This window comes from Erythrolamprus reginae, chromosome 3 (assembly GCF_031021105.1).
Source record: "Erythrolamprus reginae isolate rEryReg1 chromosome 3, rEryReg1.hap1, whole genome shotgun sequence".
NCBI lineage: Eukaryota > Metazoa > Chordata > Lepidosauria > Squamata > Dipsadidae > Erythrolamprus > Erythrolamprus reginae.
The window spans coordinates 172,547,109-172,573,722 of NC_091952.1; the positions used below are offsets into that span (position 1 = coordinate 172,547,109).

General features: G+C 44.0%; 1 protein-coding gene across 1 annotated transcript in view; it reads right to left on the reverse strand.

The window, feature by feature from the left end:
* IRF4 (interferon regulatory factor 4) overlaps positions 1–3,448 on the reverse strand; it is a 25,362-nt gene extending 21,914 nt beyond the window's left edge. Inside the window, exons 1-2 of the mRNA XM_070748623.1 lie at positions 3,192–3,448; positions 3–144 (exon numbers count right to left, since the gene is read on the reverse strand). Of these exons, the coding sequence (XP_070604724.1) occupies positions 3–144; positions 3,192–3,422 (373 nt within the window). The 5' untranslated portion in view covers positions 3,423–3,448. The remainder of the gene's footprint in view (positions 1–2; positions 145–3,191) is intronic.
* Positions 3,449–26,614: the final 23,166 nt, after the last annotated feature.

The following is a 26,614-nucleotide window of genomic DNA, read 5'->3' on the forward strand; positions in this document are numbered from 1 at the left end:
ATCTGATATGTCCAGTTGGCTTCTTTCAACCAGTTCTTCAAAATCATTGCTCTTGTTCAAAGCACAACGGAGTCTTGTCTTCCAAGTGGGAGGATCTGGTTTATCAATGCCTTCTTTGAACTTTCCTTTAAACAGAGCCCAGGCCTGAAAATATTTTGCAGAAATTGATTTTTTTAAAATAAATAAAATATCCCAGAACAAGCTGTGATATTAACAACAATGATATAAATATCACAATAATAAATATATTCCATATAAAAAAATTCATAGAACTATCATGGGGCATACTATTCAATTTATACTATCCTTCTGGTAGTTCTGTCTAGAATCCAATTGTCAGTGTAGGACAACCCTTGAGCAAATTCAGCAGTAAGGTAATTAGGCACAGTTTCAAGATGCATTATATCTATTTCACTTCTATAAGAATTGGGTGATGTTACGTTTTTCAAAAACTGAATATTTGTGATACATCCTTCATCACTTCACTTCAAGTTTTTCTTGCAGGAATATAGCAACTAAAGTAGATACAGCATCTTCTATAAGCTGTGTAACATCTAGATCAACTTTGAACCTAGATGGCAGAAAGTAAAAACTATGCTAGAGAGAAAGCAATGTATACTCAATAAACAAGAGTACTAATGTTAAATGTGATGGTTGAATAACTAAGGAGAAAGATTGTGCCATATGAATTCTACCAGTAGGGTATAGAGCCGCTTTAAAAAAAAATACTTACTATTAAAAGTAATTAGCTGAACTCATTTTAGCAGAAATTTAACAGCATTGCTTCAGGTAATACTCCTCAATAACAATATAAACAAGGGAGTTTTAGAAATAAATTCTTACTAAACAGTTATGGCGCTTGCTGAAGTTAATGAAAAAGTCTGCAATCCTATTCAAAATTATACACAAGTCCAATTGATATCTATGGGATTAAAGTATATGCAGCTGTGATGAGGCTTACAGACCTAATGAATTAAGCCTTGGGGCAATTAATCAAATGAGGGGAAAAAAGAAATTATACAGCGTGGTAGGAACCTGCCAAGTGTGACAGAAAAGCATTTTAGTTCAGCAATATCTTGGATGTAAGTTGAAGAAAGAAAATAAGATAGTATTGTCAGTAATTTAAGTTAAGGGTGAGATCTCCCAACTGGAACTATATGCAAAATAGCAGCTCAGAAATAAGGGTGGATGCCCACAGAGGATTAAGGAGCAAGGCAGTTCTAAGTGCATTGCAATCAAGGAATTTGTTTTTAGCAGCAAAACTGAGCTCACGCCACATTCACACAAAACCATTATCTAGTCCCCTTCCCTCAAGCTTTACTCATTAAAACAATCTGATGTTGAGGGTGGTGGAAGTGTTATAAAGCCACCTGAAACTCAAAAAGCCCCCTTTGATCTACTGCAAATCTTAATCTATTTTTGTCTTGTGATTTCCACAACTTTTTGCTTGCAAGAATTGCCCTAAGAATTTTTTTTTTTAAAGAAAGTGGCTTAATTCTAGTATTTGGTGAGATTTTTTTCCCCCTTGTTCTAGTGTGTACTCCTGAACCGGTTGTAAATACAATTTTTGACAATTCCCATTTTAAGCCTAAGGCTTTGTTACGTTGGGAAATTAATCTCACTACTTTAGTGGATGGCATCTGAAATTCGACTTGAGAAACCTGGATTCAAATCCCACATAAATCATTTAGTTTATTGGGTATCCTTTGTTAGTGAGCCTCTCAGGTCATTTGTTGTGGAAACAAAAACTGGATTCATTCTTTGGGCACACTGAATTCACACCCATGCACGTGTATTGTTAGATATGTGACTTCTCTCCACTGGAAAATGTGATGTTTTATTATAGTCCCTATGTGGGGAACATGCAGGTTTAAAATGAATCCTAGGTTTCAAGAATTAACTCTGATAACCTCACCATTATTACCAAGCTCCATCTTACTATTATTGCCAAGTAGATAAAAGTTGAAAGTCCCATAATCTCATAGGCTTCCTTTGTCTCCCATAGAGTCAATAACTAAAACTGACTGGCCTTGTTGACTCCGACTAATATCAGAGAAGTTCACATTCATTTTTGGGTGCAGGATACACAAGAGATCCCACTTTGTGAGAGGAAAATAAAAGTATCTCATTTCCCAAAGTCTGTTGAAGGAAGATCATTCACCTACATTGGAAATTGTTCCTAACCAGCCTTCCCAAACAGAAAAGACCTTCTTAAGCCTCCCATTGGCCCCAATCAGAATGAAGGTGAGGTTACTACAAGCGGAGTAATAGTGCGGGGGGGGGGGGGGCAGGAAGGGAAAAGGCGTACCATCAAGATCCAGCACACAGGTTTTTAACTGTTGTTTTTAAATTGTTTTTAAATTGTTTTGTCAGAGTTGTAATATTATACTGTGTGTTTTATTTTTTGATTGTGAGCCGCCCAGAGTCTCCAGGGAGTTGGATGGCATACAAACTGAATAAGTAAGTAAGTAAGTAAGTAAGTAAGTAAGTAAGTAAGTAAGTAATTAAGTAAGTAAAAAAGGAAGGAAGGGAGGAAGTAAAAAAGGAAGGAAGTAAGGAAGGAAAGAAAGAAAGGAGGGAGGGAGGAAAGGAAAGAAAAAAAAGAGAGAAAAAGAAAGAAAGAGAGAGAGAGAGAGAGAGAGAAAGACATGTGAAAAAGGAGAAACCTGAAGCAGATTCATCAAGATCTAGTTCATCAAGAAAAAAGAAAGGAAAATAATAAAGAAAGGTGGGGAAATCAAGACCAAACCCCTGAACATAAACCATTAAATTAATCTCAAGGGCATCTTTCTGGAAATTTAAAAAAAAAACCACCTTAGGGTTAGGGTACAAGGTCATTGTAAAAGTAGCAGAATAGAACCAGCTTAGAGTCGAAAGCTGGGGGGCAGAAAGAGACAGAGAGAGAGGGGGGAAGAAAGAGAGAGGAAGAGAGGGAAAGAAACAGAGAGGGAGAAAGAGAGGGGATGAAGGGAGGGAGGCAGAGACAGATAGACAGAGACAGAGAGAGACACAGAGAGAGAAACAGCGACCTTCCTGAGTTGCCTCCAATTCTTAACAGCAGGTGCTTCAACCTCGCTTCCCCGCAAACCCTACGAACTCAGTCCGGTGGCCGGGGCGAGTGATTGATTGACGCCTTCGCGGCTCCCTTCTCTCCGCCCCCCCCCCTCCCCGCCCTCCTTCTCCGGCGCTACCTTGAAGAGAGCGGCGTCCTCCTCGCGGTTGTAGTCCTGCTTGCCCGCGTGCTTCCAGGGGATGCGAAAGATGCTCTTCTCTTCGTTCTCCCATATCAAGCCCGGGTATTTGCCGCTGTCAATCTGCTCGATCAGCCACTGACGGAGTTTCCCGTTGCCGCAGCTCACCGAGCTCATGCCGCCGCCGCCTTCGATACTGCTGCTGCTGCCGCCGCTGCCTTCTAAGTTCATACCAGGCGCCCCGCCAGTCTCGGCTCCTCCTGCTCCTCCCCTGACGGAAGGAAGGTGGGGGGGGGGGGGGGGAGGAGAGAGTGAGCAGCCCCGTTCGGTCACGTGCCGGGCCTCAACCCGGGCGCGCGTCAGTTCCAGACAAAAGTCCGCCACGCTTTCCCGCTCTCGGAGCCGCCGAGCTTTTTCTCCACACGGAGGCGGCGGCGGCGGCGGCGAATGAGCCCGTGCGCTCGAAGGGGGAAAGCCTCGGCGCCCCCCCCCCCCCCCCATTTACAGGAAAAAGCTCTCCCCGGGTTTCCTCTCTTCCTCTGTTATTTGCTGGGCCTTTTCTCCACAAACCGGTTTAAAGTTAAAAAAAAAAACAACTTCGCCACACAACTAAAAACGTCGCTCGCTCGGTTGTGCCGGGCTGAGGGCGCTTATTTAAGGGGCGCTGAGGTGTGTGTGTGTTTGAACTTCGGGGTTGGAAGCCCAACCCCTTGCCTGTAATATTAATATAATATTAATATTTTATAATAATATAATATATACAGTAATATAATATTAATGCCTATAACGGGCCCTGCGAGTTAGTGTGGACGGGGCAAGCAGTTGGAAACGCCCCGTCAGGATCCGTTCGTGCCTTAATAAATTCACCGACCGCGGCTTTTGGGGGGTGGGGGGGCTTCCGAGCCAGCCTGGCAGGGCTGTTTTAAGCACCAAACTCGGGAAGCCGCGAGTTCTAATCCCGCATTAAAAAGCGCCAAGCCAACCGGATGCCAACTTGGGCCAGCCTCTTTCTCTCTGTCAGCTTTAGGAAGAAGGCAATGGGCAAACCACTTCGGACAACCGTGCCAAATTGGAGAGGCGGAGGTCGCCAGGCATAAATAATTTTTTTTTTAAAAAGCCCGATTTAGGCACCCACTCCCGCCCCTCAAAAAAGCCAATGTGGAGACGACTAACCCTTCGTTCTTCGGGTAGTTGCCCTCGCTAAAGCAGGCTCGCCTGGTTCTCCAGACCGCCTGCCCTACAGCCCTGTGTAATGAGACGCGCATATGCACGCACAAAACACACAACAGAAGTTTTCAGATTGGTTGGCGGTCGGTGTGTTTTTTCTTTTACACTGCGGTTATCCTTTTACACTACAGCCAAGCCTCCGGCCCAACCAATCAATCGACCGACCAATGATTCCACTGGCATCAACCGCCTTCCTATTAAGATTCAAACGACTAGATCCCCAGTTGCTCTCCCCTTAGATCCCTTCTTTCAGAGGCTGCAGGGCGACGGCCTTCCTTCAACCGCCGGTTCCACCCCTGCCTCGCTCTTGTGGGTCATCGAACCGCGGCTTTTTCTCCGCATTTGCTTTCTCTCCCCTCCCCTCCAGTACGAGGAGCAAAAGACTTATAGTTGCAAAGCTGGCGCCCTAACACACATACATACACACACACCAAAAAGTAGGCTTTGCCTTTCCAGGCACTTTCTGCCAAAATCCAGATGGGTTTTTTTTTTTGCTCGCAAACCTGCCCTTGAGAGGCTTCGGCGCACCTCTCGTCTGTTAGCGTACACCCCCCTTCCATAGGGCGAAGCACTGCGCACACGGTTCCCTTCTCTCCTACACATACATACAACTTCCTCTTGACACAGTACCTTGTTTCACGCTAATTCTCTCCAGAGACCTGTGGTTGTTCCTTTTTACCCCAGGAGGAAAACACCGCCCCTCTCTTTCTAACCCACCCACCTCGCCGCGTGTCCTTTTCTTGCCTCCCACTCTTCGCCATTTCACAGACAGAGTTCAGTTTTTCTCTCTCTCTCTCTCTCTCTCTCTCTCTCACACACACACACACATACACTCTTTCTCATTCACCCTTCCCCCTCTCTCTTTCTCCCTCCTCTCTTTCTCTCTCTCCCTTTTTTGCTCTCTCCCGCTCCCTCCCTCTTTCTCTCTCTCAATCCTACACTCTCTCACACACTCTTTCTCTCTCTTTCACTCCCTCTTTCTCACACACACACTCTCTCTCTCTTTCTCTCTCACTCACTCCCTCTTTCTCCTTCTCTCCCCCTTTCTCTCTCTCTCTTTTGCTCTCTCACTCCCACTTTCTCTCCCACACACTCTTTCTCTCTCTCACTCACTCCCTCTCTCACACTCCCTCACACTCCCTCTTTCTTTCTCTCTCTCACTCACACTCTCACACACACACTCTCTTTCTCCCTCTTTCTCTCTCTCTCCCTCTGTCTCTCTCTCTCTCTTTTGCTCATTCACTCCCACTTTCTCTCACACACTCTCTCTCACACACTCCCTCCCTCACGCTCCCTCTCTCTCTCACACACACACACACACACTCTTTCTCTCTGTTTTACTCCCTCCCTCTCTCTTTCTCTCCCCCTCTCCATTTCTGGGCCTCTCTCTCATTCTCCCTCTTTCACACATACACTCCCCCTCTTTTTCTCTCCCTCTCTCTCTGACTCCCTCTTTCTCTCACACATACTCTCTCTTCCTTTCTCTCTCTCTCACTCACTCTCTCTCACTCACTCACCTATGTCTTTCTCTCTCTCTCCCATTCTCTTATTCTCTCTCCTTCTCATTCTTTCTCCCTCCTCTCTCCCTCTTTCTCTCCCCCTCCCTCTCTTTCTCTCATTATTTCTTCCTTTCCCCCTCTCTTTCTCACTCTCTCCCTCTCATTCTCCCTCTCTTTCGCTCTCCCTTCCTCGATTTGAAGGTCGCCCTCCTCTTTTTTTCACCCACCAACCTCACCCACCGACTCTCGCTATCTCTCCCTTCCCACGTACTGGCGCCCTGGCCTCTCTGCGGGGAAAGTCCTCACATTTTGCCAGCCGGGAGCCCGACCGTCAATGCCTCTGCCCCCGCTCGCGTGGTCGGGGTGGCGGCGTTTCTTGCCCTTTTGCGCGCCTCCGCAGTCTCTTTTCCCCCTTCAGGACTCATTTCCTCGCAAGGAGCCTCGAGACGCTTCGGGGGATTCTCCGCTGCGGCTTTAGCGCCTCTGCCCTCAGCAAGCTTTGTCTCGGGGGCATTTCGACCCCCTTCGAGTCTAATTCGGCAGGGTGAGCGACAGGAGTCAGGAAAAAAGTCACCAAACGCGTGCCACCCGTAGCGCATCTTTACTGAGAATGTGCTAATGGGGCAGTCCAGACCTCCAACTCACTTCCCACTTCCCACTCCAAGCACAAGGTTAGGGGGGGCGCCAGCCTCCCCACCCCGCTCCTCATCAAACGTGGTCAAAAATCTTGGCGGGGCAGCTGAAAGAGAAGATGGTCCGTTGCCTCTTGGAGGGACTTTACAAAAGCCCCCTGGCTACGACTGCAAGTTTTATAAAGCAACAGAAAATCCTTTTTTAAAAGATGCAAAAAGGGGCAACAAGTATGATCAAGGAAATGGAGCAAACCCTCCCCCCCCCCTTATGAAACCAGGTTGCAACGCCTTGGTCCCTTCAGCCTTGAAAAACCGAGTTTAAGAGGTGACTTGATCGAGGTGTATAAAATCATGCATGGGATAGAAAAGGTGGATAGAGAAAAATTCTTTTCTCTTACCACACAATATTAGGAGGAGGGGGCATTCCCTAAAGCTCATAGGTAAGAAAGCGAGGACAAATAAAGGGAAATGTTTCTTCCATGGTTTATGGAATTCACTTCCAGAAGAGGTCGTGACAGCTGTCAGCCTGGATAGCTTCAAGGCAGGATTAGACAGATTCATGGACTATTGGTGGTTATTGAAATGGATGTCCATGTGCCGCCTCTATGTTGTTTGAGGCAGGCAGGATTCCCTTGGGTACCATTTGTTGGGGGTCAAGGGAAAGGGAGGGTTTTGCCTTCTCTTTCTGCTCAAGATCCCCAGGGACAATTGGTGTGACACAGAATGCTGGACTCATGGACTTTGGCCCGATTCAGCATGGCTCTTCTTATGTTCTTAACCCGGAAAGGGGGCTGGATTTCAAAGCAAAGCCCGTTTCAAATTAGGCAGCCAGATAACTTCGAAAACCTAGGTCTCCTCTCCCTCCCCTCCCTCCATCCCACGCCCGAGTCCTTGGGGTGGCTATTCAAAGGAAATTTCTATCCGCGAACGTGGGAGGCTTGCTCCGATCAAAGTCATAAGACTTTGGCAATCTGAGTCGCCTGGGCGCTTTCATGGAGCCGTCTAACCTGAGCACGGACGCCTTTCGCCCATCAGGAAGCGAAGGCGGCGGGCTACCTAAGGAGGCGGCGGGTTCAACATTATAGCGAAGGTGTTTTATACCATATTAAGAGGAAAGCCATTCTGGGAGTCGGGTGAACAGGTAAGAAGAGGCTGTCGCCTTCTTCTCTTTTTCTTTCTTTTTTATCCTAAACTCTTTGGGCAAAATGTGGAGAGGGGACAACAGAAAGTTGTCAATTATGGGTCAATTACGCAGAGCTGGCGAAGACATCTCTAATGGGACTGGTTTTGGGGTATTTCAAAGCGTTTTCAGTCCCTAGAATAGTTTGGCAGTGGTGGGGGAATTATTTATGGCGAAGGATGACATAGACGTACAGGAGACTCAGGTACTTAAGCCGAATTTAGTAGATTCCCCACCCTGGGGGCTGCAGGTTGAGGATTTACACCTTCACTAATCTCAAACCTGACCGCTGGTGAATTGGGGGCCAGGTTATTCATTCATTCGCCGGTAAGGGATCCAAAGGGTCGTGAATTGCGCTTAAAGGTCGCGGTCTCTGAGGCGCTTTAGTGTGATTTTGGTTCTACACTCCTTCAACCCAGAGTTTCCTTCTAAAAATTTAAGTTCGCCCTGTTCCTACAGAGAAGGGAGGAAAAAGTTTCTGCCGCGATCCAATAGGACAGTGGTTCTCAGCCTAGGAGTCGGGACCCCTTTGGGGATCGAACGACCGTTTCACATGGATCACATTTCAAAGACAAATTTCCCATGGTGTTAGGAACTAAAGCTTCTATTCTTACCTTGGAACCTATTTTTACAATCCAAGGCTTTTACAGTGGGGGTGTCCCTCTGACCTTCCTGCCAATCAGCTTATGGCTCTGTTGGGAGAATTGGCGCTAGACTTATGGTTGGGGGTCACCACAACACGAGGAACTGTATTAAGAAGTCGCAGCATTATAAAGGTTGAGAACCACTGCTATGGAGCTCTTTGAGACAGAACCAAAACTCATTCGGTCCAACTTCCAGTTAATTTACTTCAGAGGTCCTGTTGGGTCCTCCAACCCAACGACATGCATAGCATCTTATCTTCTAAAATAACTTCCTCGTCCCAGCATCTCGATAGGTCCCATAAGGATAGTATTGGGTTGGGGAACATAAAGATATTTCCAGCAATATCTTTGGAAGATAGTAGCCCAGCTCTGTGTGTCTGTGGATGTTCTCCCAGTTCAAAACCTTTCTCCAAAGGTGCTCCAATTGAGCTTACAAGAACACCACCTCTCATTTTATGCTTGGGTGAATTAGAGTGACTCCCCAGAGTTATCCAGTGAAGTCCATGGTCCAGTAGGAATTTGAACATGACTCCCAGTGGTACCGGAAGCAAGGAAGTGATATGGATTTGTTCTTATTCTCTACCACACTTCCTACACGTGTATTTCCTTTGCCAGACATTATCAAACCATCCCAGGTATTTTCTGAAAACCTAATAAAGCAGGGTTGGAAACCAATTGTTCTCTCCCACCGTTTCAAGTGACCAACGAAGCCCAACATTGGACAAAATTAGGCACATATATATCCCATGAATTCTTAGATCTCTGTTGCAAAGCCAGCACTAGCTCTTGAACAGACTGGTGCAACGGTAGCTACTGGCAGAAACTGCTTCAAAAAATAGCCTCGGTGGTGCAGTGGTTATGTACTACAAACTACCCAAAAAAGGTATCTCAACCAGGACCGACTACCCAAAAAAGGTATCTCAGCAGGACCGACTCCTTTAAAAAGCAACTAGATTGGCAAAGCTATTGGGGAGACTATCATCACTTTCACCTTCACCAGGTTTAATTATTTAATTATTGAGGGGTATTTCCATTTATTTTCTTTCATCAACATTCCCAAGTGTTTGTCTCCCTGGATGGGGGGAAAGTGATGGGTCCTTCCACAAAGAGTGGCTAGCCCCCCGGGTTTTGCAACAGAGTTCGGTAAATTCATGGAATATATATGCCTAATTAAATGGACCGTCCAACTTTGAGACAATTGGTTTCCAACCCTCCGGTAGATCAGTGGTTAGAGTGCAGCACTGCAGGCTATTTCAGCTAACTGCTAGCTGTAGTTCAGCAGTTCAGATCTCACCATCGGCTCAAGGTTGACTCAGCCTTCCATCCTTCCGAGGTGGGTAAAATGAGGACCCAGATTGTTGGGGGCAAGAGGCTGATTCGGGCAACCGTTTAGAGAGGGCTGTAAAATCACTATGAAGCGGTATATAAGTGCAAATGCTAAATGTTATTATAGAAAACACCTGGGTTAATGGGGGGAGCGACTGGGGGGGGGGGGGGAGAAACATACTAGATGTAGGAGGTAGAAAAGTCAGATATACACCCCTACTACTTTCCTTGTTTTGGGAGACGAAACCAAGCGAGCTGGTGACCCAAGAGAATTCCAGATTGGATTCACCCTTTCCTCCAATAAGCCTTACGGACATACCCGGAGAGGCCGGAGAGCGAAAGGGAAATAGAAGAGAAGGGTGGGAAGCCAGAAGCCACGAACAGAAGCTCTTCTTTCCATGAAATTTAGCCCTCCTCGCCCGCGACTCCGACTCCGTTATCCATAGGACGAAGCTATTAAGTTCACTCTACTAAACAAATAATTTCCCCAATACTGTCAAACTTTTTACTAAGTCTGCACTTCTATTTCTACTAGTTTTTCTCATCATTCCCATCACCCATTTCCTCCCACTTAGGACAGTATGGCGGTAACTTGTTGCTTGTATCCTAAGATTCTTATTAATATTGATTGTTTCTTCATTGCTTATTTGACCCCTGTGACAATCATTAAGTGTTGTTCCACATGATTCTTGACAAATCTATATTTTATTTTATGTACACTGAGAGCATATGCACCAAAGACAAATTCCTTGTGTGTCCAATTACAGTCGGCCAATGAAGAATTCAATTCAATTCAATTCAATTCTATTCTATTCTATTCTATTCTATTCTACTGGGGGCTATTTCAATAATGCAGATACATCCGCGGATGCTAATGACTCTGAATCAGTTTTTTAAAAAACTCTTGAAGATCCAGTTTCTCGGAAAGCGGAGATGGAGGTGGATTACGAGGCAACACCAGGCGATCCTTCTTTTGGGCCAAGTCGGGCTAAATTTCAGCCCAACGTCAAAGAAAATGTGGAGCATCCCAACAGGCAGGAGGGGTCCTTTTGCGTCGCACGGCGCAAAAGGACCCCCTCCTGCCTGTTGGGATGCTCCAAATTTTCTTTGGCGCTAGGCTGAAATTCAAACTGGTTCCTTTTCGCGGGGATTCTGCCACGGTGGCTCAAAAAAGTGCAAGAAATCCCGAGAGGATCCCAAAAGGATCGCCAACACAGGAGACTTAAAACCCCAGTTGTGTAGATCTGGCCATACATGAACACGTGTGTGCGCGCGTGTGTGTGTGTTCTCCCACGTCCCCCTCAACTAAACACCGGCGTGTGTGTGTGTGTGTGTGTGTGTGTGTGTTTAGTCTGCACAATACCATATACGCCGACCTACTAAGTCCGGGGTAGGCAAAGTTGGCTCTTCTATGACATGTGGACCTCAACTCCCAGAATTCCTGAGCTAGCATGATTGGCTCAGGAATTCTGGGAAGTGAAGTCCACAAATCATAGAAGAGCCAACTTTGCCTGTCCCTGCCTCAGAGCATCGACTACTTGGGTTCATTCATAAAACGCGGCGCTGCTGACCAAGGATGGGGGAAATTGAACCAAGCACTAAAAGAAAGGCGCTCAACAACCTTGAAAGAAGCCGGCGTTATTTTAGAACTTGAGATCTGGACCCAAACCGGGGCGAAAGAATTAATTTCACAGCCCAGTACCAAATTAAACGACTGGATTTTATATTCTATTCTATTCTATTTTAATGGAGCACAGCAATTTTGTTTTTGACCAAGATGGGCGGCCATCTAGAAATTGAACCAATTCTGCACGCCAACTTCTCCGTGTCTCGTTTTCTAATGCTCACATTTCTCTCTTCCCCACACCTCCCATCCCCGGCGCCTTGGGGGGAAAGGACAGAGTAACTGGAACTATTTTGGAAATCTTTCGGCTGGCCCCCCACCAATGTGGATTTTGAACCGGGCCAAACTTTTCTTTTCTTAAAGAGTTAAGGGGAAATATGAGCAAATATCTTTGCTCGAAGAAATGGAGCAGGGAACCCTTTTTATACCCATTGCCTGAAGTTAGGAGAGTACTCTTAACAAACAGGGATTCCCACCGTCTCTGGGGGGCACTTTCCTAAATTCCAGGACGGAAGAGTTAGGTTAACCTCAGCAGGTGGGTTGGATTTTTGTGTTCGACAGTTACAGGATATTCTTTCTGCATCTGAGAGATCTCTCACGGTTGTGTTTTCTTTCTTCAGCCACAGTTCGTCCCTTTTGCGCGTTTTTCTTTTCCCGGCGCTGGGATACATATTCGCTCCTGATTTAGGCAGCGAGGGATTCTTGCGTTTCCCCTCAAGCACCTGACTTAGCATCTCACAAGGAATAAACTCTACGCGTCGCTTTCCCCCTCTTCCTACGTCCCCTCTCTCCCTCTCCATCCATCCATCTATCCATCCGTATCTATCTATCTATCTATCTATCTATCTATCTATCTATCTATCTATCTAATCTCTCTCTCTCTCTCTCTCTCTCTTTATCTATCTATCTATCTATCCATTGCTCAAAAAAAAAATAAAGGGAACATTTAAACAACACAATATAACTCCAAGTCAATCAAACTTCTGTGAAATCAAACTGTCCACTGTCCAACACTGATCGACAATCAATTTCACCTGCTATTGTCCACATTCAACTTTGTACCGAACAAAGTATTCAATGAGAATATTTCATTCATTCAGATCTAGGATGGGTTTTTTGAGTGTTCCCTTTATTTATTTATTTTCAGCCGTGTATGTGTGTATAATTCAAGCTCTCAATGACAAGTCCCCATTTTGGCTGCTTCCCTTCTCCGGCTCTTCTGAAGAGGGCGATTCCGCCCCCCCCCCTCCCGGTTTCCACCCTCCCGATCCGAAAGAGCGACAGAAAGTGAAGTCCCTTACCTCCGTCTCTTTCGCTCTCACACTCTCTCTTTCTCTCTCTTTCTCACTTCCTGTTCGAATTCCCGGAGGATGCAGCGTAGCGCCGCTTTCTTTAATAAAAAAAACCCGATTTCAGAATGGCGTAAGAGAGGATGCTGGGATGAGGTTTGCCAACGAGAAAATGAGTCAACCAAAGCCTCAACTGGGTCTTTAAAGTCTCGAAGCCGCAACGTAGAGAGGGAGAGGCTTGAAAGGGGGAGGGGCTTGCAGGGGGCGTGGCTTGCACCCGCCTTCCTTGGCCGGCGGGGTTAAGGAAGCGCCGGAAAGGGGGGGGGCGGTCTTCTGATGGGTGGGATGCGCTCGACAGCTCCTGAAAGGTGCCAAGAGCTTGATATCTATCTTATTATTTTATTTTATTTTATTTTATTTTATTATTTTATTATTTTATTTTATTTTATTTTATTTTATTATTTGTCAAGTACGTATTGGCGGTATACAAAGACATAATAATATTTATATACATGATGCTAGTAAAAGAGAAGCCAGGCACTCTGTTGCACTGTATCCATAGGAAGGGAATCACAACGCTCTTAATTAAGGCGAAGCTGGTTTGAAACGGAGCCGCGCGCCTTCCACCCGCAAATAGCTTTTCCTTCGTGCAGCTGTCCCACGTTCCTCTTCCCCGCACCCTGAAAAATAAAGCAGATTTCCAGAATAAATGGGCAACGGGGATTAATACGCTTGTAGAGCGCACGTTAGAGGGCGTCGCAACATCGTCGGATGCTCAGGGAGGCGAAAAGAGTTAATAATTCAAGCTCTCGGTGTCATAAAGTTAAAAGGAACAGTTTTTTCATCAAAAGCAAACCCACAAAATGCACGCGTTAGCTTTCTGGTTCAACACCAAAGTAACGGTGCAAAGAAAAGGGTTCCTTTCCTAGCAATAAAAAAGCCTGCTAAAGAAGTGGGCGCATAATACACCATCACGTGTGTGCAGTAAGAAAGAAAAGAGAGAGAGGGGGAAAAACCAACAAAGTGAAGATAGCAAACTAAACTTAAATACAGTACAGTGATCACAGGTGGGAGGGATTTTAGTTGGTACAGAAAGGGGACCAAAAATGGAAACAAACATAACACCTTTCCCCAAAATCCAGACATACACAGGGGATTATTTCAATAAAAAGCTCACCCAACCCTTGTCGAAATGCCAGAGATTGCGAAGGTTTCTGTCTTCTCTCTGGAAGATATTCCATTTAACACAACACACACCCCACACACAAAAAGTTAGGTTACCATATACATACTAGTGTCTTCAGACCAGAGGTCTTCAAACTTGGCAACTTTTAAGACTTGTGGACTTCCATTCCCAGAATTCTCCAGCCAGCATAGCTTTTTTAACCCGAAGTTAGGAGAGTACTAATAACAGGGATTCCCACCGTCCCTGGGGACACTTTCCTAAATTTCAAGACGGAAAAGTTAGGTCAACCTCGGCAGGTTGTTGTCGTTGTTGTTGTAGGTGGAGCCGCTACCATAGTTCAATTCATTGCTTATTTGACCCCTATGAATTGTGAGCCACTCCAAGTCTCCGGAGAGGGGCGGCATACAAGTCTAATAAATTATTATTAATTATTATTAAGTCTTGTACCGCATGTTTCTTCACAAATCTATATTTTCTTTTATGTACACTGAGAGCATATGCACCAAGACAAAATCCTCGTGTGTCCAATTACACTTGGCCAATAAAGAATTCTTTCTATCTATCTATCTATCTATCTATCTATCTATCTATCTATCTATCTATCTATCTATCTATCATCTATTCTGGGAAGTGGAGATGGTGGAGAAAGGGAGAGGGGGCAGGGGGGAGAGGATGGGAGAAAAAGATAGAGGGAGATAGAGAGAGGGGGGGAGGGGGAGAGGGGGAGAGAGAAAGAGAGAGAGAGAGAGAGAGAGATCCAGCAAAAGAGATTGGCAGTTTGGCTGGAGAATTCTGAGAGTTGAAATCCACGAGTATTAAAGTTGCCAAATTTGGGGGGACCCCTGCCTGAGGCGATCAACTGGTCTGCAGCATCTCGGGGGCGGCGGGGGAAAGAATATTTAACTTCGGGCAGCATGATTGACAGCAGAATTTAATTCCCACTTTCAGCCGACTTTAGTAAAGCAAAAATCTAGCGTGAATACCCGGAGATGTCAATGCGTTCCGAATTCAAGTGAAAACAGGGGGGGAAATCTCAACTGTCTTTTAGAGCCCAGCCGTGTTGCTCGTAAATTTTTAAGGGTTTAAATTGGTCACATTTATTCTGAAGAAAGGGGGGGCCACATCCTCATAGCACCTGAACTGGAACGGCCGCCTTACAGGGGGGGAAAAACACCCCTCAAGTCAGGTGGAAAATTGATGGCAATGAAAGTTTTTGTTTTTTGTTTTAAAAAATCATACACATTTTCTGCATTTGTGCAGCAATGAGCCCCTCAGTTCTGCACAATTTTTCTAACATCCCTGGAAAGGAAACAAAGAATATTAAAGTAAACAATGGAGAATCTGTCTTCATAAGCCAGAGAGGAATGGAATGGAATGGAATAGAATATATAAGCAATGGAATGGAATATGGAATATGGAATGGAATGGTATATGGAATGGAATATGGAATGGAATATGGAATGGAATTGAATGGAATAGAATATATAAGGAATGGAATGGAATGTGGAATGGAATGGAATATGGAATGGAATATAGAATTGAAGGGAATATAGAATGGAATGGAAGGGAATATGGAATGGAATGGAATATGGTCTGGATTGGATTGGACTGGACTGGACTGGACTGGACCCGACCGGACCAGACCAGACCAGACCAGACCAGAGTAAAGTAGAGTAGAATAGAGTAGAGTAGAGTAGAGTAGAGTAGAGTAGAGTAGAGTAGAATAGAATAGAATTTTTTTTATTGGCCAAGTGCGATTGGCCACACAAGGAATTTGTCTTGGTGCATATGCTCTCAGGGTACATAAAAGAAAAGAAAAGTTCATCAAGAATCATGAGGTATAACACTTAGTGATAGTCTGGATCAGTGTTCTCCCTAAATTTTTTTTGGGGTGGGCGGAAAAGTATAGTGTCTGAGCGACAGTCCCTTCGGGACTGGGCGACACAGAAATAATAATAAAATTTCCCTCTCGGCTTCTGGGCAGGTTTGGAAAACTCTGAGTTGATGATGATTTTTAAGTGAGCGATTGCTCACTGCTCAGCTTAGAGGGAACTATGGTCTGGATACATATAAGCAATCAAATCATATTAGGAACCAGTCAATATAAATTGTAAGGAAACAAACCACAAATATTATTCAACAATATTCTGGGCAGGTATCAAATTCTGGTTCCAATGTGTCCATCTGAATCTATTAACAAGGATGTTTATTTTGATCCTGGCCTGCCTCTTCCACATAAGGTTTGTCGGTCCAGCTCATGTCATTCCTAGCCAAGATTGCCCCGCTGAAGTGGAAATATTATTTATTTATTTATTTATTTATATATTGGATTTGTATGCCGCCCCTCTCCGGAGACTCGGGGCGGCTAACAGCGACAATAAAACAGTGTACAATAGTAATTTGGTATTAGAAATGATTAAAAATCCATTAATATAAAAATCAAACATACATACATACATACATACATACATACATACATACATACATACATACATACATACATACCATGCATAGAATTGTAAAGGCCTAGGGGGAAAGAGGATCTCAATTCCCCCATGCCTGGCAGCAGAGGTGGGTTTTAAGTTGTTTATGGGGGCAAAGAATTGAATGGGGGGGACAGATGTTGATGCCATGCAAGAGAGAAGGTAAAATGCTACAGCTCAGAGATGGGGTCAGTTAAAAAGAGAACTGGAATTGAATCAAATGCCTCTGCGGAGGTAATAGAAAGTGTCTGTTTACTCTGAAATGTAAAACAGAACCAGTTGTGCATAAATGAATCAATTAGTTGGACACTTTGAATTAAAATGCTTTTATTCTCTTAATCTTTCTTCCATGTTGTCATTGCAACATGATTTCATGGGAGTCCCATGATAGGATGGTGTCACCTATTAATCTACATATATGCAAACTGAGCCATTCAGCTGACTTGGCTGCTTTCCAGACGAGCCAAATCAGTTTTTCCAAGCTATTGGGGGAAGGGGGTATGCAAAGACAGAAGGTGAAGGTCAGGGAGGGTTAGTTTCTCCTTAAAGCAGTGTTTCCCAACCTTGACAACTTGAAGATATTTGGACTTCAACTCCCAGAATTCCCCAGCCAGCATCCGCTGGCTGGGGAATTCTGGGAGTTGAAGTCCAAATATCTTCAAGTTGCCAAGGTTGGGAAACACTGCCTTAAAGGATCTCAATTCATTTGTGTTCAGAATCAGAATGACTTGAGAGTGAACTGAGGAACTGCAGAATAAACCACACATCATCATCATCGTTATTATTATTTATTAGATTTGTATGCTGCCCCTCTCCGAAGACTTGGGGCGGCTCATAGGATACAATATAAAACAGTGAATACAAAGACAAATCTAATTAATTAAAAAAACTACATAAGCTTAAAAAAACCCAATACAGTGGTCCCTCCTTTTTCATGGGCGATGCGTTCCAAGACCATCCGTGAAAAATGAATTTCCGTGAAGTAGAGGAAAGATATTTTTTATGTATTTAACGAGTATTTGGACTTTTAAAACCCACCCTTTGCATTAAACAGTCATTCTATAATGTTTCTCAGCTGGAACTACCTGTGATATCCTACAGTAGTACTGTAGAAGAATTTTATGAATTGTTAATGGATTTAAAATTTTCAATGGATTTAATGGATTTAAGCCCCTTTTGAAAAATCGTGAAGTAGCGAATCTGTGAAAGATGAACCGCGAAGTAGCGAGGGATTACTGTATATTAAAATCAAACAAATTCAATCACAGCCATACGTCACATTTATTGGCCAGGGGATCTAGATGTTGTTGCCCCAAGCCTGGTGATATAAGTGAGTCTTGAGACTCTTACGGAAGGTGGGGGGGCAGTGCAAATCTCTGGGGGGGAGCTGATTCCAGAGGGCCGGGGCCGCCACAGAGAAGGCTCTTCCCCTTGGCCCTGCCAAACAACATTGTCTGTTTGACAGGACCTTTAGAAGGCCAACTCTGTGGGACCTACCTGGTTGCTGGGATTCATACAGCAGAAGGCGGTCCCACAAGTAATCTGGCCGGATGCCATGTAGGGCTTTGTAGGTCATAACCAACACTTTGAATTGCATCCGGAAACCAATCGGCAACCAATGCAGGGCGCGGCACACACCCGTTTCCCCAAACTAACTTGAGGTGGGTTTGGGCTGTAACACCCAATCATTGGGAGTCCAGCGCATCCAGAAGGCACCATGCTGAGGTAGGCTGACCTAACCCCATCCAAGAGGACCACAGGTTTTGAAAGCAAAGGCCATTCCTATAGGTTTGGAGTTGTCACTTCTGATAAATGTCCAGACCTCAATGCAAAGTTGCTGGAACCAATGGTGGGCTCAAGAAGTGGATTCAGAGAAACAAAAATGTGAATCTTCCACCCAAACCTTGTGTTTAACTGATCATCATCTGGAGTCTACTAGATTCGGCATAGGAATCTGAGTCTACTGTACGTCTATGTCATCACTCGCCATCAACTCTGCTAAACAAATAATTCCCTCACCACTGTCAAACTATTTACTAAGGCTGCATTACTATTACTACTAGTCTTCTCATCATTCCTACCGTGTTTCCCCGAAAGTAAGACAGTGTCTTACTTTCTTTTTACCCCCAAAAGCCCCACTACGTCTTACTTTCGGGGTATGTCTTACATTGGAAAAAAATTGAAAGGGTCGCGTTCCCGAAGGCATCTCCCCAGAGTCCAGAAGGGCAGCCGCGGGACAGGAGCCTCGTGAGCCCTTTTCCAAGTTAAACCTCAGGGCTCCAAGCGGCGTGCACGTGTGGAGCCACAGACGCGTGTCGGGGAAGTGTGTGTCTGGAGGGGAGGAGCCGCTCTGCGCAGTTGGGCAGCCCCACCTGCCTGCCGGAAAGGAGGCGGGCGAAGGAGGGCGCAGCTCTGGCCGCTCGCCTCGGAGCTGGTCGGCCTCGCTGGCCGCTTGCAGCCGAGCCTCGGCAGGACTTGGTTGCTGGGACGAGCGCCTTCGCTGCAAGCCGCCGCCCGCTCGGCTCGCTTCGGACCAGCGCCGTCCTTCGCTTTGCCAAGCCGGGGAAGAGAGGGTGGCGGCGAGGCGAGGCGAAGGCAAGGGGCGCGCGGGGAGCTTGGAAGCGACGTCATCGGGCTCCCCCCCGGCAATACCCCCGTGTTTCCCCGAAAGTAAGACATATGTCTTACTTTCGGGGGTACGGCTTATATTAGCCGACCCCCCTGAAACCCCCGATACGTCTTACAATCGGGGGTGTCTTACTATCGGGGAAACAGGGTATTATCCATCTCTTTCCACTTATTACTGTATGACTGTAACTTGTTGCTTGAATCCTTACGATTTATATTAATATTGATTGTTTCTTGATTGCTTATTTATACTCTATGACAATCATGAAGTGTTGTACTTCATAGTTCTTGACAAATATACCTTTTCTTTTATGTACACTGAGAGCATTCCTCAAATTCCTTGTTCAATCACACTTGGCCAATAAAGAGTTCTATTCCATTCCATTCCATTCTATTCTATTGCCTTCATCAGCTGAAGGTGGCTTATATGTGGACCCTCCTCTATTTTTGCTACCCTGTTCTATGGCCCAGTCTGCACAGAAAGATGAATCTGCAGAGTTCTCTTCTCCTATTTTTATCTCTATACCAAACTGGTTTTCTTAAGCCCTCTCGCCCTTTATCAGTTCTCCAATTCCATGAGTCTGAATGTGAGTTCATGGAAAGGCTCCACCTGTCCCTTTTTTGCTGGCCCATCAGTTTAGAATTATTTCATTACCTTAAAAAGAATCACAGAGGCAACTGCCTTGTACTGAATCCAGTTATCCTTCCATCTAGCTTAGGAGTGACAACAGAGGCAACCAATCCTCCGGCAAGAAATCTTCCATTTTAATCTAGAGATGCAAAGAGTTGATTTCAGGACTGTCTTCAGGGAAAGCATGGACCCTGCCTTTGAAGACTACTCAAAAGCTGCAGGTTGATTATAATGCAGAAGCACAAAGAATGATGAGTGTATTTTAATCCACATTGATTGATTGATTGAATGTTGATTGTTTCTTCATTGCTTATTTGATCCCTGTGGCAATCATTAAGCGTTGTACAACATGATTCTTGACAAATCTATATATTCTTTTATGTACACTGAGAGCATGTGCGGTGTTGTGGTTAGCTCTGGCCCAGCTCCTGCCCCAAGGACTGTGGATGTGGGGGAGACATCCACATGCTGCAGGCCTGTTTTGCTCCCGGTGGAATCTGATGATGAAGGCTCCTCTGACAAAGAAGACATGAGTGACAGGGAGGAGGAGAGTGTGGCAGACAGCTCAGAAGGAGATCAATTATCTCTCTCCTCCTTGGATTTGGAACAAGAGTTAATGATACAGCCATGCATGTGGAGAGCGATGCATAGGCAGCAACAACTGAGAGATTATTATCAAAGAAAATGAGGCCACCTGTGGTTGGGTGGGGCTGTGGTAATTAGTGAGGCTGCCTGTGGGTTTGGCCATTGTGGAGGATTATCTGATCGTTGTGTTTCGTGACTGCTTTGCTGACTTTGACCTTTGTGTGCTGATTTTTCCCCACTTTGAAACTAAACCAGAGCAAAGTGTGTTTCACTTTGTGAAAGAAGAAGGACTGTGAATTGCCTCACAGCTGCAAAATAAGTATCACAGAACTGATAAGGGACTTGTACAAATTACCAGTTTGTTTGGAGACGAGTGCTCTTTGCTATACCAAAAGAAGGCTTAGTTTAAGTGATTTTTCATTATAAAGAACATTGTTTTGAATTTTCAAACGTGTGTGTGTCTGAAATTTGTACCTGTGAATTTTCGGGAGGATTCTACCAGAGAGCCCGACAGAACATGCACCAAGACAAATTCCTTGTGTGTCCAATCACACTTGGCCAATAAAAATAATTCCATTCTAATTCTATGTCATTCTTCCAGCATGTAGTCTGTGCCACTGGGCTTCTAGGCACAATTCAATGCGCTGCTCATTAGTAAAGTCCTTTGTGGAATAGGAGCTGGATATTTGCAGTTGTCTCTGCTTGCCACATAAGGTTAGACAGAGTTAGCAGCCATCTCTATCCATATCATTTCATGAGTCTCGGGAAATGTGTCTCTTCTGTTACTCTGCTTGCCTGATAATGCAGCATTTTCCACATAGAGGTCTACATGACCCTGACTCTGTGTCTTCAAAAGAGCCTTAATGACTTGACTCTTCTCCCAGGCACTTGGCAAGAGGGCATTGTGTGAACCCTCCACTGAGATTCTTCTGTCTGTTTAATTTTTGGTGAGGGTTCTCCACTCCCGGCATGATCATTTTTATTACTGTTTATTAACTTAGCATATTGGTGGCTTTAAATGTGTGACAAGCCCCGAGTCCACGGAGAGGGGCGGCATACAAGTCCAATAAATAAATAAATAAATAAATAAACAAACAAACAAACAAACAAATAAATAAATGAACGAACAAACAAACAAACAAACAAACAAACAAACAAATAAACAAATAAACAAATAAATCCAAAGATGGGCTACAAAAATAGTGGAAGGTCTTAAGCATAAAACGTATCAGGAAAGACTTAATGAACTCAATCTGTATAGTATGGAGGACAGAAAGGAAAGTGGGGGGATATGATCGAAACATTTAAATATGTTAAAGGGTTAAATAGGGTTCAGGAGGGAAGTGTTTTTAATAGGAAAGTGAACCCAAGAACAAGGGGGCACAATCTGAGGTTAGTTGGGGGAAAGATCAGAAGCAACGTGAGAAAATATTATTTTACTGAAAGAGTAGTAGATCCTTGGAACAAACTTCCAGCAGACGTGGTTGGTAAATCCACAGTAACTGAATCTAAACATGCCTGGGATAAACATATATCCATCCTAAGATAAAAATACAGAAAATAGTATAAGGGCAGACTAGATGGACCATGAGGTTATTTTTTTCTGCCGTCAATCTTCTATTTTTCTAAGTTCTAAACACGTGGGTGCTTGTAAAGTTAACTTACTGACTAAATATTCTGGATCGAATGCATCATGGAATCATGCTTGCAAGGATTGCATTGTTTTCTGCTAAATGGCAAAATCTAACCACATTGAGGTAAGCAGCGTTGGACTTGGGAGATTACTAGTGGACTTGGGAGATTACCAGAAGAGAAGTTGGGGAAACATCCTGGTGGTGGGGTGAGCAGTAGCAAACAATTCCCAGCTGCTTTCAAGTCAAAGTCAAAAGTACATAAACCTGCTGTTGTAGTCACCAAGACAGCATTTTATATGATTAACTTAGGGTACCAAATATGGGTGACATTTCCAATTGACTCTCTTCGGTCTCTTTGCACTGAACCCGTTCTCTGTTTCTAAAGTTTGACATATTAGAAACTTTTAAATATGTTGTTATATGGTCATCTCCCTGCTGCCTCCAGGACTCTAGGTTTGGTTATACTAAATAATAATTTTAATCATTACCATTTCCAGGAATTGGTTGCAGAGTTTTCTTTTAGCACCATCAAATTTCCAGTGCAGTGACAATGTAGGGCAGGCGTATTCTAAAGCAAGCTGGGGAACAAAAGTATGAAAGAACACACCTCTTGAATCAGTTTAAAAGAGAAAATAAACAGGTCCGGTTAGGATAAGAATAAAATAGGGTAGGGCAGGGTAGGGTAGGGTAGGGTAGAGTAGAGTAGAGTAGAGTAGAGTAGAGTAGAGTAGAGTAGAGTAGAGTAGAATAGAATAGAATAGAATAGAATAGAATTTTATTGGCCAAGTGTGATTGGGCACACAAGAAATTTGCCTTGGTGCATATGCTCACAGTGTACATAAAATAAAATTTGTCAAGAATCATAAGGTACAACACGTAATGATAAGCAGTCAAATCGTATTAGTAACAGTCTATTTTAATCATAAGGATACAAGCCACAAAGTTCCAGTTCATACAGTCATTTCTGAGAGGAGATGATGAGTGATGGGAACAATGGAAAGATTAATAGTAGTGCAGACTTAGAAAATAGTTTGACAATGTTGGGAGAATTATTTGTTTAGCAGAGTGATGACATTGGGGAGAAAACTGTTATTGTGTCTAGCTTGTGTATGCAGTGCTGTATAGCATCATTTTGAGGCAGTTTGTGTCCAGGATTTGAGGTATGTATAAATATTTTCATGGCCCTCTTTTTGACTCGTACAATATACAGGTCCTCAGTGGAAGGCAGGTTGGCAGCAATTGTTTTTTTCTGCAGTTCTAATTATCCTTTGAAGTCTATGTCTGTCTTGTTGGATTGCAGAACCATGACATTTTTAAAGTTAGGTGTTCATTTTAGATCTTGAAATATGGTTGAACTTGGAAATTTGAAGGTCTCAACTGTTGATACTGTGTTGTCTAGTATTGTAAGGACATATGGGTGGGTTTCTTCTCAAATCTACCACCATTTCTATGTTTTTGAGTGTATTCAGTTCCAGATCGTTCCGGTCAATATGGAAGTTGTTTATATGTACAAGTGGTTGAATGAGAAATTTGTGGAGGAAAACCCACTGTGTGGTTTTCTTATAATCAGACTGTTAACTGCTAATACTCTTGCCAGAAAACAAGCTAATGTTTCTATTGCTCTTGTGTTTTCAGAAGGCAGCCTAATGAGTTAGCAAATAAAGGAGAGTCAACTTTGGCTGGATTCTATGAAACAAACCACAGACAAGAATTCAGCAGGTGTCACTTTCCCTGCCCCACCAAGTGGAAAGTTGCACCTTGACAATTTTGTGTTGTTTTTTTTCAGTTTTTAAAGCTAGAAAAGTCCTTTAATTAAATTAAAGAGCATAATATCTTGTTTCAGCCTATTACATTTTTTGCTATCATTTTAAAATTCAAACGAAACCAGAAGAAGAAGAAACCACCCTTTTCTCATTTCTTTCCAAATTTTTAGTTACTTTTTAGATTCATTTTGGGAGGAGCCACGAAGCTGTGCTTTTAGAAATTTTTATTTTTCTGTTATTTATTGCAGCTATAGCACTGCTATTTGACATGAAATATCAGAGTAACAAGGGGTGGGGTAGATATATCTCTGCCTTATGTTTCTCAGAGTTAATTTGGAAAGGACATAACCCCACCCCCCCAGTTTTTTAGGGGGGTGGCTTTTCTTCCTTTGGAATAACTTGATCACACTTTCATAGCATTTAAGGAACTTGTAATGATGAGGATGATGTTATCCATTCAGTCATCAGAGGGTTGCTGATGACTGAATGCTGGGGGTTCGTAGAGGTCCGGAAGAACCTCTAGTTTAGCTTCTGTGAAGTTCAGAGGACCCCCAAATCACATTCCTGGCTGGCCCCGCCCACTCCACCCCGCCTCTGCCAGGAGTCCCCATGAGGCCTTTTTTGGATGCAGGTAAGCACAAGGTATGCATGGAGGCTTAGGAAGGGTGAAAAACAGGCCTACTGGAAGTTTGGGAAGGCCTCTAGAGCCTGAGGAGGCCATTTTTGCCCTCCTGGAGAATTGAGGAAACCTTCCAGAGCCTGGGGAAGGCAAAAACACACACACACCGCCACCACCATGATGCAGGATAGTGACTAGGCCACACCCACCATGGCCACTCCCATCCAGCAATCAGGCAGAGAACCTCTTGCTAATTTTTTTGAAGCCCACCCCTGTCAGTCATACACAGTGGTACCTCTACTTAAGAACGTCTCTACTTAAGAACTTTTCTAAATAAGAATCGGGTGTTCCAGATTTTTTTTGCCTCTTCTTAAGAACCATTTTCTACTTAAGAACCCGAGCCTGGAAAAATTTCCCAGGAAATTTGGGAGCAGCACAAAGGCCTGGCCAGTTTCCTGCCATTCCCACTTTAATCCTGACCATCTTGGGCTTTTCTGGGCTGCCAGAGCAGCATTTCGGTGATGCTTGAGGAGGCTTAGGCAGTCCAGAGCAAACGAAGCATTTTCTTTTCTCTGGGCGCTTGGAGAGGGAATAAAGCTCTACCAGTGCCAAGAGAAAAGAAATGCTCCCTTCACTCTGGGCATCCGGCTACAAAGTGAGCGAATGAGAGGAGAGGGGAGCCCTTCACTATGGGAAGGAAGAGGCAGCGGGTAGCAGCAGCAGCAGCCAGTGTATGGGAGGCAGCCTCGCGAGTGTATTGGAGGCGTGTGCTCCTCCTCACTGTCTCAGAGTCCCTCCTTTTTTTTAAGCCTTAAAGTTTCGGATTTTTTTTTATTCCCCTCACTTCATCTTCTTCCTTCGGCAGTGACTTTCCTCCTCCTTTTCTTCTTCATCCTCCTCCCACCCAAATTCCGAGCTTTTATTTCTTTCTTAATGGGTTTGCACGCATTATTTGCTTTTACATTGATTCCTATGGGAAAAATTGCTTCTACTTAAGAACGTTTCTGCTTAAGAACCTGGTCATGGAATGAATTAAATTCTTAAGTAGAGGTACCACTGTACAACTCTTGGCAATTCTATGGGCCAGGTCTTTCCACATCTTCCAATCTTGCACTACTTCTTTGAGTTTTTCTAGGTTCTTACTGGTCCCTACTTTGATGGGAACAAAGGTTTTCTGGGGCGGCCTGGTTTCTTTCACTGTTAACTTGCAAAAGGTTTTCTAAAAGGTTTTGGGGATCCATCAGTGTGAAGCCAGCAACATTTGAAATGGTGTATATAAAAGGTGTATAATTTATTTTGTACTGTAATCTATATTGTTATGTTTAAATTTGAATGTTGGACATCATGCTACTAGCTGGAGATCCAGTCAACCAATACACTGCTCAAAAAAATAAAGGGAACACTTAAGCAATAGAATATAACTCCAAGTAGCCGCCCTGAGTCTGCGGAGAGGGGTGGCATACAAATCTGATTAATAAATAATAAATAAGTAAATCAAACTTCTGTGAAATCAAACTGCCCACTTTGGAAGCAACACTGATTGACAATCAATTTCACATGCTGTTGTGCAAATGGAATAGTTGTGCAAATGAAATATTCCATGAGAATATTTCATTCATTCAGATCTAGGATGTTGTTATTTGAGGCGTTCCCTTTATTTTGTTGAGCAATATATATTTCATGAACAGACATATACATAAGATAAAGGTAAACGTTCCCCTCGCACATATGTGCTAGTTGTTCCTGACTCTAGAGGGTGATGCTCATCTCTGTTTCGAAGCTAAAGAGCCAGCGCTGTTTGAAGATGTCTCCATGGTCATGTGGCTGGCATGACTAAATATCAAAGGCGCATGGAACGCTGTTGCCTTCCCACCAAAGTTGGTCCCTACTTTTCTACTTGTATTTTTAAAGTGCTGAAGTTGGCAGAAGCTGGGACAAGCTCGCTCCATTACATGGAACTAGGGATTTGAACCGCTGAGCTTTTGATCAAGAAGCTCTGTGTCTTAGACGCTGAGCCACCACATCCCTGTACACATATACATACGTGTCTCTTTATTCACAATATTCTTTGCGAAGACTAGGACTTACTTATTCATCAAGTCAAAGTCAGAGAGGGATAGACAAGACAGCAGCCCCCATGGTTTAATGAACTTCCTGATTCTGTCACCTGTCTAGGACTATTAAAAAAAACAGGAAGTTTGCAAAAGCACCTGCCAACCTGGCCATGTGTAGCTGGAAGAATCCGGTTGGTTGGCAGATCCCCCCCATTGCACAAATCTGGCAAACAGGCGTGAAAGAGAAATTTCCCCAGGAGTTTTATACTTTCCCCCATGATGTAGACATGAGCTTCCTTAGAAATTTGGGTGGTTTCAGGAAATTTCACCCAATTCCTCTTTCACACATTTGAAATGATTGGGTATTTTTATATATATATATATATATGCGCATGTTAAACTCCTACAGCTTTGCCAGA